This window comes from Monopterus albus, unplaced genomic scaffold (genome assembly GCF_001952655.1).
Source record: "Monopterus albus unplaced genomic scaffold, M_albus_1.0 scaffold402.1, whole genome shotgun sequence".
NCBI lineage: Eukaryota > Metazoa > Chordata > Actinopteri > Synbranchiformes > Synbranchidae > Monopterus > Monopterus albus.
This window is the reverse complement of record NW_018128282.1, coordinates 39,366-50,422: the sequence shown is the minus strand read 5'-3', so window position 1 is coordinate 50,422 and position 11,057 is coordinate 39,366. Positions and strand designations below refer to the sequence as shown.

The window sequence follows — 11,057 nt, the reverse complement described above, 5'->3', positions numbered from 1 at the left end:
GTTCCATCCTTCCCTCACTCGTGAACAAGACCCCAAGATACTTGAACTCCTCCACTTGAGGCAGGAACTCTCCACCAACCTGAAGGGAACAAGCCACCCTTTTCCGACTGAGAACCATGGCCTCGGATTTAGAGGTGCTGATTCTCATCCCAGCCGCTTCACACTCGGCTGCAAACCGCCCCAGTGCACGCTGGAGGTCCTGGTTTGATGGAGCCAACAGGACAACGTCATCTGCAAAGAGCAGAGACGAGATCCTATGCCGGATAAGCGGATAAAAATGGATGGATGGATGGATGGATGGATAGTTTTGTGTAAATCTGATTGTTTAGTTAAAAGCAATGATGGGATTTTTTTGTATTTGAATCAGATGTGAATTTCCTTTATTTTTATTAGATATGAGGATGATTTAGTTTTCTGAGAAAAGAGAAGTAGAATCTGAAGCTGAATCACAGTGGGGTAGGGGCCAGTTATGGGCAGTGGACTTGAGCTTTGACAGTAAAAGATATGCAATAGTTCTGAAGAACACGACTTTGCACGCCAAATAAGGTATCTATTCCTTCCTGTGTGGGAGGAATAGATGAAACCACCAATAGAGCCGCTACGGAGAGCAGGATGTCGGCGTGGGACATTGAACTGTGCTAAAGCCTCATGATTCAGCAAGGAAAATGAATTAGTGCCTAAAAAAAGGATTTACAACAAATTGTTTTTTTGCCTAAAAAGGATTTAAAATGAATTTTTGCCTAAAAAACTGATTTACAATGAATTTCTTGCCAAAAAAAAAGATTTACGATGAATTTTTGCCTAAAAAGGATTTAAAATGAATTTTTGCCAAAAAAGTTGATTTTTTGTTAGAACTACTAGGAGGAGTTTTTGTGTGTCAGTATGTTCAATATTCATCAATTTAAAGCACTTTATAAACAGAAGGTTATGTTACAGTATAAGGAGGATGGGGTTTAATCATTTGATGATGTATCTATAGGCTGTATTATCTTATCTTGTAGGTATTTCTGATTACTATTGTTGGAAGGATTATTATTGTTACCTGTGGTTATATATGGTGTGTATCTAAGATACAATACAGTATATCATGTTTTTTTTTCTTTTTACATGTGTATATGTATATACATAATTTGAAAGTTTTTGTTAACATTAAGAATTAAGGAAGCAGCTATTATGTTCTTTTGTTTTAATTGTAACAGACCGGGGTGGGTTTAAATAAGTTTGACTTCTTCCCACTTCGTTTCAAGCAAATCACTGATCTATATTGTTAATGTAAGGTGACTATACTCAGACCGGGGTGGGTTTAAATAAGTTTGACTTCTTCCCACTTCGTTTCAAGCAAATCACTGATCTATATTGTTAATGTCAGGTGACTATACTTTGTATGGATCGAATGCTTCTTATTGCCTTGTTATATGTTATTATTGCTCGAAATAAATAAATAAAAATAATTAAATAAAATAAGATTTAGAATGAATTTTTTGCCTAAAGAGGATTTACAATGAATTCTTGCCTAAAAGATGATTTACCTTGAAATGAAGATTTTCAACAGAAAGCCACAATCCACCCCACCTTGAGCCAGCTGAGAACAGGATTCAGTGAAAAAAACCTTTGACTTTTATTCAGATCAAGAGCTCAACGAATGATAATGTTTTTAATCAGTATGACCATTTTAGATTAATGTTTAGAAATATTGTTGATTTATTTAGATTTTAAGCCAATCAAGACAATTATTGATGATTTTAATGCTATATTGCTGCTTGCTACTGTGCTGTAACCTTTTTAAACTTCTATGTAAAATTCCTGAAAGGATTTAATACTCTCTCTCTTTATGGAGTAAATTTGGATGTTAAAGTAGGTAATGGTTAAAGCTGCACATATAGGTACACAAACGTTATGCGTGTTTGATATTACACAATTTATAGTGAATGTTTGATATTGCACAACAATTCACAGGATTGACAGTAGACCAACATTGAACTGCTAAAATGATTTTTAGACAGTTATATCAAAAAATATTTTATACAAATATTCAGCTGCTTACTTATTGCATAATATACACTATCCTTTAAATTTCCCATCCTTAATAACATCTTATGTCAACTAAATACTGTGCAAAGCAAATATGGTCTTAAGTGGCCAGTGTCATGGCTTTTATTGGTTATTTCAGACAAAATGTAACACTTCCTCAAAATGCCAGAGTATACTGGTTTATAAAAACTTCTCAGTAGAGTAGCATCTGAGAGTATAAGGAGGTAGCTGCCTATAACTGCAGGTCGTTATTATTTGGGAGGTTTTGGGGTCTTATCCTGAGTTAATAACATGAAAGAGGGAGGTCTGGAAAGAACTCTGTTTGCAGGTTCATGGTAGTCAATTACTGAGTGAATATCTTCACCAAAAAACCTCCAGCAGTGTTTGGAGCTTTAATATGTTTCAAATATGCCACCTTAGTGGGAGAGGTTAAGCTTTATTCCTATGTCCAGGGGTTACCATATCCTGGCCTTGATACATCACGTAAAGTACAGGTGCCTCAAAATTGTACTTACAGTAAGTACAGAACTTGGGTAAATGTACTGACTTACTTTCCACATTTTCTGCACTATTAAATGTTTTTTTCTTTCAAAAAAACAAAAAAGCCTAAGTCTTGACCTTCCTTGTTATTTATACCCAGTGTGGAAAAACCCACATGCTGAACAAAATTTAATTTGGTGTGCTCGGTTTGTTTACAGTAAGTATTGAATAAAATTTTTATATTTGTTTCTCTGACTTCTTGTTTCTCTTCTTCCCACCCGTACTCAGCTCTGGGGCAGATCATGCTGTATGTGGATGGGATGAATGGTGTCATTGGCCACACTGAGACAATCCAATGGCTGTACACTCTTGTTGGCTCAAAGGTATACAAATGCATATTAAATCATGCCTAAGTCCAGTTATAGATAAGACAAGCGCACACTGGTGCCACACACATGCGCACACACACACACTGCAAGCAGACTGTCATTGGCTCTGAGCTAACCATCCATTGTTAGGTGAGCATTATGTTTAGTGTTTACGCACAGAAACACACACAAACACATCTGCTATTAATTGTATTTGTTAGGAGCCGTTCGCACCAGTCAGTGTGCGAACGAGGAAAGAGGCAGACCCAGGTAGCCGACTTCGGTGCAAGCAGTGATTTATTATATACAGTGATCAAGGGAGTGACAATACACAGAGGGAAATAGTACGTAGTCCTGTAGATGAGTAGTAGCCGGGTGTTTGACCAACCGCAGGAGGTGAGGAGATGGAGACCTGGGCCGAGCTGCGTAGGTGGTGTCACTCCTGGGCTGGTCGACGGTGATGGTGGTGGTAGTTACTGAATGTAGAGACAGAGAGATTAAGGCAACTGTGTATTGACCTGCCTGGGAGGAGAGAGTGGAGCCACGGTCTGGAGGAACAGTCCTTCGAGGGAAACACAAAACAGTAGCTGGCTAGGGGAGAAAGACATACAAAAACAATCCAAAACGCACGGAGTAGAGTTGGCCTAGTGACTAGAAAGAACTGGCAAGTGACTGAGGAGTGAAACCGGGTAATATAGTGAGTGACCTAATCAAGTGCAGCTGGTGATAAGGGAGTGAGGAACAGGTGAACGTGATAAGAGTAATGGGGCAAGAGACAGTAGGAAAGGTGAGGGAGGCAGAGCGGCCGAGCAAACCTGACAGTATTGTCTTGTGTTGGTTCACATACCATGGACTGTAAAGTCTGACAAAGGGTACCCAAAGTCAGGAATCAAACACAATGTTATTCACAGATACACACACACACACACACACACACACACACACACACACACACACACACACACACACACAAATCAATAAATAGCTCCTGTTTATGTATTTTCTGGTTGACAATACTTCAAAAGTCTAGTCTGGAAGCACCTAATACACAAAGTCAAGTTGGCTTAAAAATGTATCATAATACATGCACAGGGATAAAATAGTAATGAGAGTTAACCAAAAATGTGGCTACAGGACAAAAACATACCTATTTTCTATGTAAGTCAGTTTATGTTTCCCCTCTAGTTCCGTCTGGTGGTGAAAACAGCACTGAAGCTGTTGCTGGTGTTTGTGGAGTACTCGGAGTCCAATGCCCCACTGCTCATAAAAGCCATCGCCTCTGTAGACACCAAGAGAGGTATAGAAAACTGAACTTTCCTCAAGCTGATGAGGAACTGGTTGAATAGCAACAGCGCAGCTGAGTGAATAGTAACAACACAGTATTAATGGATGATCTGATTCTTGGATGTTAATGGACTGATTTCCAGGGTACAAGCCATGGTCCAATGCTATGGAGATCTTACAGGAGAAGGATGGAGTGGACACAGAGCTGCTGGTCTATGCCATGACCCTCATCAATAAGGTATCTATGTCTATCCATGTATATACCGAATATCTATGCACTTTTTATTAAATAGTGGACACAGGAAAATATACATCTGATATGACCAAAGGTGCTTTAAAGCATTTGTTTTCTTTCCTTATTTGCCTCATTTTTGAGTAAAGGTTTTGTTATTTAATTCCTCAGTTATGCCCAAGGGAAATAATTAATGAGTTTTTAATGTAGCATTAGTAGCAGTAGTGATGCAGACATCAAAACTAAGTAATGACTATGCACCAGTAACTAAGTTTAAAGATTTGATGGATCTGTGTGGAAGAACAACAGTCCAAATGAAAACTGTTTTCACACATTGTATTTTGAACTTTTCAAAACAAGTAAATATCTATCAAAATAATAAATGGTCTAGAAATATTGTATATTGGGACTCAAAAAACCTGAAATAAATCCAAAGAAATGGCAGTACATTGGATTTTACCATAACTGATCAAATAACAAAAAAATGTATCATCAGACAATCTCTGATTCAGAGTTAATCAGGAGCAATTTACGAAAAAGCTGGTCGTTACTCCATTTTTCAGATACTTATGAACTAATCGTTACCTTTTGATTCGTAACTGCACTATCTTCTACTGTATGTAGTCCTCAAGTCAGAGTTACTCAGGAGCAACTCATTGATTCATTTGTTCTTCACTTGTTCCTCAGTAACTGTTCACATTTTTGTGAATAATTTTGTAAACTGTTATCATGTATGAGATATCCCAGCTTTTCCCCTAAACATTTTTTGAACAGGTGTGCTGGTTCAAAATGAAAATATTGCAATATTTTGGAATTTAGCCATCAAATAATTTTAATCCTCAGTTTGATGCCTACTTTCTTCGTTTTCTTTGCAGACTCTTGCAGCCCTGCCTGACCAGGATTCATTCTATGATATGGTGGATGGTCTAGAGGAACAGGGCATGGAAACAGTATCCCAAAGACACCTGGGGAGGAAAAGGACTGATCTGGACTTGGTTGAGCAGCTCAACAGCTATGAGGTTTGGCATATACTGTACACATGCATATTCAGTCAAGACAAATGATGAAAGCTGGTATGTCAGCACATCCAGTGAATACAGTGTATTTATAGTAGATTTGGCTAATACTATATAAAGCTCTCTGTGTATAGCACCTGTCACCATTCTCACCCTAATCAACTGTTCTCAGATGACCCTACAGCATGAAGATGGTGATGATGACAGCCAGCCTCCACCAATGGGACGCCGTGACCGCCGACGAGCCAGCCTTGGGGGCGGGGATAAAAGGTGTGGCCTGGAGAGAAGGCGTAGCCGCAGAGCCTCTCTTGGACGATCTGGCCACACCTCCCCCCGCAGCCCTGCATCCCCACAGAGAGCCGGCTTCGAGCCCTTCGGAGGACAGAAAGTCGATGATATGAGTGAGAGGTGAGAGATGGTGGAGTGTTAGTAGAGTAGAGGCTTCGAGCCCTTCGGAGGACAGAAAGTGGATGACATGAGTGAGAGGTGAGAGATGGAGGTGTTAGTAGAGTAGAGGGAAAAAGGTGTTGTTATTCAGCAGAAATAAAAAGCTGTGGTGCAAATATCACCCATTGAGATGCACATGTGAAAGAGACGTTCTGACTGTCTCATACCATCATTTTCTGCTCCAGAGCACTGTCAGGTTTCCTTCCATCCATGTAAGTTCAAAGTTCTCTCAAAAAACAAAGGTCACCTCCTGCCTCTGTGGCCTTCTGCATATGTTTTACTCCTGCTGCTCCTCACCTACATGCTTTAACAGCTACTAGTGTATCTCGTTACATACTGTAAAGCACTCTGAGTGGGCTATTTTGAAACACTGGCACAGACGTCTTTGCTAAAAAAAATCAAATGTTCTCAGCAGTCACACAAGCCTTCAGGGTTTGCTTGTAATTCAAATACAGATATACAGATTATTAAACCAGTATAGGCTTATTTCAGTGCTGTGTGTGTCTGTGTTTATGCACAAAAAAAGGGGAATTAGAAGCCGACTGCAGCTGTTTACCTCAGGTAAACCTTTCTTCTCTGTTCTTTCACTCCCAAAATATGCCTCTTCATCTTCTGGTAGTGTGTAACATGACCAAAGCAGATTATATCCCATGATTCATCTGGTGTTAAATAGTGTTAAGAGGGTGCAAACTAGGACACCTGTGTATCTCAGAAATGAAGTGATAATATGTATAACTGTGCAAGAATCTACTTGAATTTGGTTATGGAATGTGTTAAGTGAAAGTTGTTTATGTCAGAGACTATATCCTGCTTCATATTACACATGCACGCACCAAAAAACAAATGTTTACTGACTATCTCATTCATCACACACACGGCTCTCGTCCTGTGGAACAAAACCTGGCTACATACACAAGTTCGACTGCAAGACTCATCTGATTTCTGTTTGGTGACAAGTCACTCAAGTCACTTCTTCAGTCATGGCATATTGTTCTCTCAGCATTCCTTCAGTTCTTCTTCCTGTTTTGTGTTCATGTGCATGTAAAACTATGTAACTGGAGGCATGGAGTGTGAAAATATTCATCCACCATTTCTGCTATTTTATTTCCATGCTTTCTCTTGTCTTATTCCTTTTGTTTTTCTGTTGCTTTATCTTCATCTGATAATTGTCCTTGTTTGTTGTCTTTCACTATCATAATTGTCTGTGTGGTTTGGTAGTGCATTAACATTATTTCCACCCATCATCTAAACCTCAATTTCTTTCTTTCCCCTGTTCCATCTTTTTATTTCTTCAAAATGTGGTGATGTCCATTTGCGTGCTGTTCTTATGTGTGTCATCAAACCTTCCTTTAAATGCTCCACCCACCCATCCATCCATCCATCCATCCATTCTCCCATCCCCTTTCCTCTACAGAGAGGAGGAATGTGAGGATGAGATAGAGGAGGAGGCTCCGATCACTGAGTCTGATTCGGATGAGCAGGAGGGGGCTGATACAGTGTCTAATCAGACCGCCTCCAGGTATTTCAGGACATAGTGGTGACATGGAAATGAAATAATGTCCTGTGCTCTTCTGATATGCAGTAGACTTTATATCTAAAGCTACAGATCTATCTCTTGTTACATATCTTGTTTCACATCTGGTTGGTTTGATCTCTTTGTGGTCTATATACTTGGTAGAATTTAGTGTCAGCGCAGTACTCTGTAGCTCTTAAAGCTGTGTTACAGTAGGGTACACACGTTTCTAATTTGCTTTCATCCATTTATTCCTGTCCACCGCTTCCTCTGTTCCTGCCCGGCCAGGCATCTTCCATCTATCGTTCAGCAAACAACCCTCCAGTCCATCACCATCACTTCCAGAAAGGAGAATAAAAAAGAAGATGAGCAGAGGGATCGGACTGAATCACCTCCAGCACCCATCCTCCACTCTCCTTCCACCCCCACCTCCTCTCCTCCCATCTCCTCCCCTCCCAGTCCCCCGGCCCAACCCTCCCTTCTGGCCACCCTGCTGGCCAGGAAGAGGTCTATCATCACCGTCCCCGCTACCAAGGAGGTCAGCCCGCCATCACGTGGTAGCTCCCATCCCTCCCCTATCCAGCTGCCCTACCTGCCCCACTCACCCTTCCACCTCTTCTCCTATGACCTAGATGAGGAGCCGTCACCCCCGGCTCCTCCCAAACCCAATGAGGAGTCGCCCAAATCATCTTTCAGGTCAGAGGGACATCAGACCTCAGTCTCCCATCAGTTCAAGAATCACAGAAAGCTTTCCTTTCATCTCTTCACTGCTGCACTTTTTCAATTCTCACGTGTGTTTTTGGCTTGTATCCTGGCACCAGTTTGGATCTCATTGTACCACTCTTGTTATTCATCACCTCCCCTTTTTACTAGTTCTTTCACTTTTTTTGACTGCACCGCTTCTCACCTTCAGTCTGTCAGTGATCTTATTATATCACCTATTTGTTCTGTCGCATCTATTTTTCTCAGTTCTGCAACTGACCAGTAGCTTTTCACACTTGTTTGCAGTCCTCCCTTTATTTATCAGTTCCACTGCATTTCCTCTCTTTTAAGGGAGTATAATAAACAAGTGCTGTATTGTTTTCTCAGATACCTTTGAGAACTCTTCACTTGTGTATCTGTATAGTTTCTCGTTGCTTTTTATTATCATTGTTTTAGTAGACAAATTCATTTTGTTTGCCTTACTTTCTGCATTCACTGCATTGTTGTTGTGCATTTTTTTCTTGTTTGACAGGACTCTATTAGTTTATGATCTACATCTTATCCTAGGCACGGGCCTGTTAGGATAATCTTATATCCACATGCTAAGATTTACAGTCATGTTAGAGATTAATTGTGCATATTATATCAGAACTAGAGCTAATATGTGTAACCATAACAATAACATGTAAACACTGTTTTGCATTGACAGCACCTTTGTTCAGTTTCTCATGGACCAGTTAGTCAAAGTAGTGTTGGGTTTCTGAACGACTGTAGAGATCACTCACTGGTAATCATTTTCTCACACTTTTCTCACCCAGGAATGGCGGTCTCATGTCCTACCTGTCTCTCAGCAGTTCGAGTACACCCACCAACTCCAGGTGAGAATCCCCTGCACCAATATGCATCTACACATAGATGTGGAAACATCTTTAAAATATGCACTTCTGTACTGTAAACATGTTCAGATACAAGTGCATATTCATGCGTGTTTGCATGAACAAATATACACTCCCTCACATTTGTAACAAATATAGATTGTGTCTGGCTGGTCCTGCATCCATGGCGATGAATGTGCTCCTCATTACTCCATGGAGAATAACGTCATTAAAACATAATTTTTTTCATTGAGGAGCACTATCTAAATCTTATGTACATGGCCTGTTAATCGCTAATTTTCTCTTGCTCCCTCCTTCAGGCCTGCTCTGGGAGGTCTTCTTTCCTCTTCTTACCGACAACATCAGGAATCTCTGGCAGCTGAACGAGAGCGCCGCCGTGTGGAAAGAGAGGAGAGACTGCAAAGGATAGAGAGAGAGGAAAGGAACAAGCACAGGTGAGATGTCACTAGCTTAGTTTTTATCATAATGTCAGTGAAAGTAATGTAACCAAAAATCTGTAAAATGCCACATTCACATACGTAAAGACACTTACATCCTGCCAAAAGCTCACCAGCTCTATGTTGGACACACTGCTTCCAGCACCATCGGCATCTATAATACACCGTCTTGTCAGAATTCTGATAGATGACTTCTTTAAAGTGTTGTTACAACAGAATCCAGCAAGATTTCAGCATATTTACTTACACAGGTTAAAAAAAATCACAGCGCTCCTCTCTCAAGCTCAGTCCAAGGTAAAGAAGGAAGGGGCCACAATGCATTTGGTCAAGTTTTGGCGGAACATACACATCTCATTCCATACCTCCATCTATATGGATAAAATGGAAGTGGCCAAGGTACTAGGTGACATTAAACTCCAGCAGCCCACTGTAGGTTACTTTTACATAACATCACCAAAATTGAACGGTGTTACATTAACAGGAAAACCATAAACATTGAATGGCAAATTGAATGTTGAAAACCTTTAGGGGACCTTTCACCACCAGTGGAAAACAATTTAGTTATTTATTTATCTCCCCTTAGTACATGTTTACCACCTGGCTACACTTTTTTCAGCCTTGCTGCCACAGATGACAGAGTTTTTTTCTTTATATTGTCAATGCAATGTATTTATTGCCATCGGGATGAAAAGAGAAATTCAAGAAATGTAACAAAATATGCTTCTGGAAGGAATCGCCAACCCTACCTTTATTACCAAGGAAAAGAAGTAATATCAAGGAAAGTTTAGGCATGACAGTGTACATTAAATATAAAATGTATTACATTTTAAATATATATATGTATAAAAAATATTAATGTATTACTGAGTGTACAAAATAAGTACAAAAGAATAAATGAAAATATTTGGATTCATATATGTACTGATGTGGAAGCAAGTGATTTTTTTTATAGAATTATGGGTAACATCAATACCTTAGCTGCTTGTGTGCATAATACTGTATCCAGATGTGTCATTTTGACACAGACAGGTCTACAGAATTACATACAGGGGTCAGGTATGTTGCATCCAGTTCTTTTTACCATACTAACTCTGAGAGACGAGGCAGTCCAAGTAACTTCAAAACAGTGCTGATTTATTCCATGAACACAGGTAAAAATTAACATTACACGCTCAGGTATCTTGCACCTCCAACATGCACGCAGGCAGATGAAAAATGAAAGACCCTGAGCCACAACAGGCCTATACATTATATCACTTCGGGCTAACCCCATACTACAAGGAGAGACGCCAAGCCGTGACGTCTCCCGGTGCCAGCTTTGCAACTGCCCAGAGCAGTAGTCAAAACATGAGGAAAAATCACTGTGTGAATGTCTGTTGATTATGGTGTGTAGCTAAAAACATTCTAACACGACCTCTAGTGACATGTCATGACATTAAACATAGAAAATATTATGGCTATGGCTGCAGTTATACACGTTATAATAATAATATTAAACATCCTGTCTTCTAACAGTCATCAACTTTCTATCTAGTCATCCTTGACCATGAGCAACCTGCAGCAACTCATGAGAATGACTAAGCATTTAACAGCCTGAGCTAAACATCCTGTCTACACTAAACATTTCTAATACTAAATGCTTAGTCATTCT

At 39.9% G+C, this 11,057-nt stretch overlaps 1 protein-coding gene and 1 long non-coding RNA gene across 7 annotated transcripts in view; one reads left to right on the top strand and one right to left on the bottom strand.

The window, feature by feature from the left end:
• fhod3a (formin homology 2 domain containing 3a) overlaps positions 1 to 11,057 on the top strand; it is a 90,038-nt gene that overhangs the window by 65,201 nt on the left and 13,780 nt on the right. For 4 of the 6 annotated variants that reach the window (XM_020586299.1, XM_020586298.1, XM_020586301.1 and 1 more), the window contains exons 4-11: positions 2,800 to 2,894; positions 4,065 to 4,176; positions 4,307 to 4,401; positions 5,271 to 5,414; positions 5,584 to 5,819; positions 7,660 to 8,067; positions 8,892 to 8,951; positions 9,269 to 9,403. In XM_020586299.1, the coding sequence (XP_020441955.1) occupies positions 2,800 to 2,894; positions 4,065 to 4,176; positions 4,307 to 4,401; positions 5,271 to 5,414; positions 5,584 to 5,819; positions 7,660 to 8,067; positions 8,892 to 8,951; positions 9,269 to 9,403 (1,285 nt within the window). Of the gene's footprint in view, positions 1 to 2,799; positions 2,895 to 4,064; positions 4,177 to 4,306; positions 4,402 to 5,270; positions 5,415 to 5,583; positions 5,820 to 7,274; positions 7,378 to 7,659; positions 8,068 to 8,891; positions 8,952 to 9,268; positions 9,404 to 11,057 lie in introns of all 6 variants that reach the window. The other 2 variants (XM_020586303.1, XM_020586302.1) reach the window with 2 other exon arrangements.
• Positions 9,310 to 9,765, bottom strand: LOC109951679 (uncharacterized). Its single transcript, XR_002273649.1, has 3 exons — positions 9,654 to 9,765; positions 9,502 to 9,560; positions 9,310 to 9,365 (listed from the first exon to the last, which is right to left on the bottom strand). It is a non-coding gene; the product is annotated as an uncharacterized LOC109951679 (long non-coding RNA).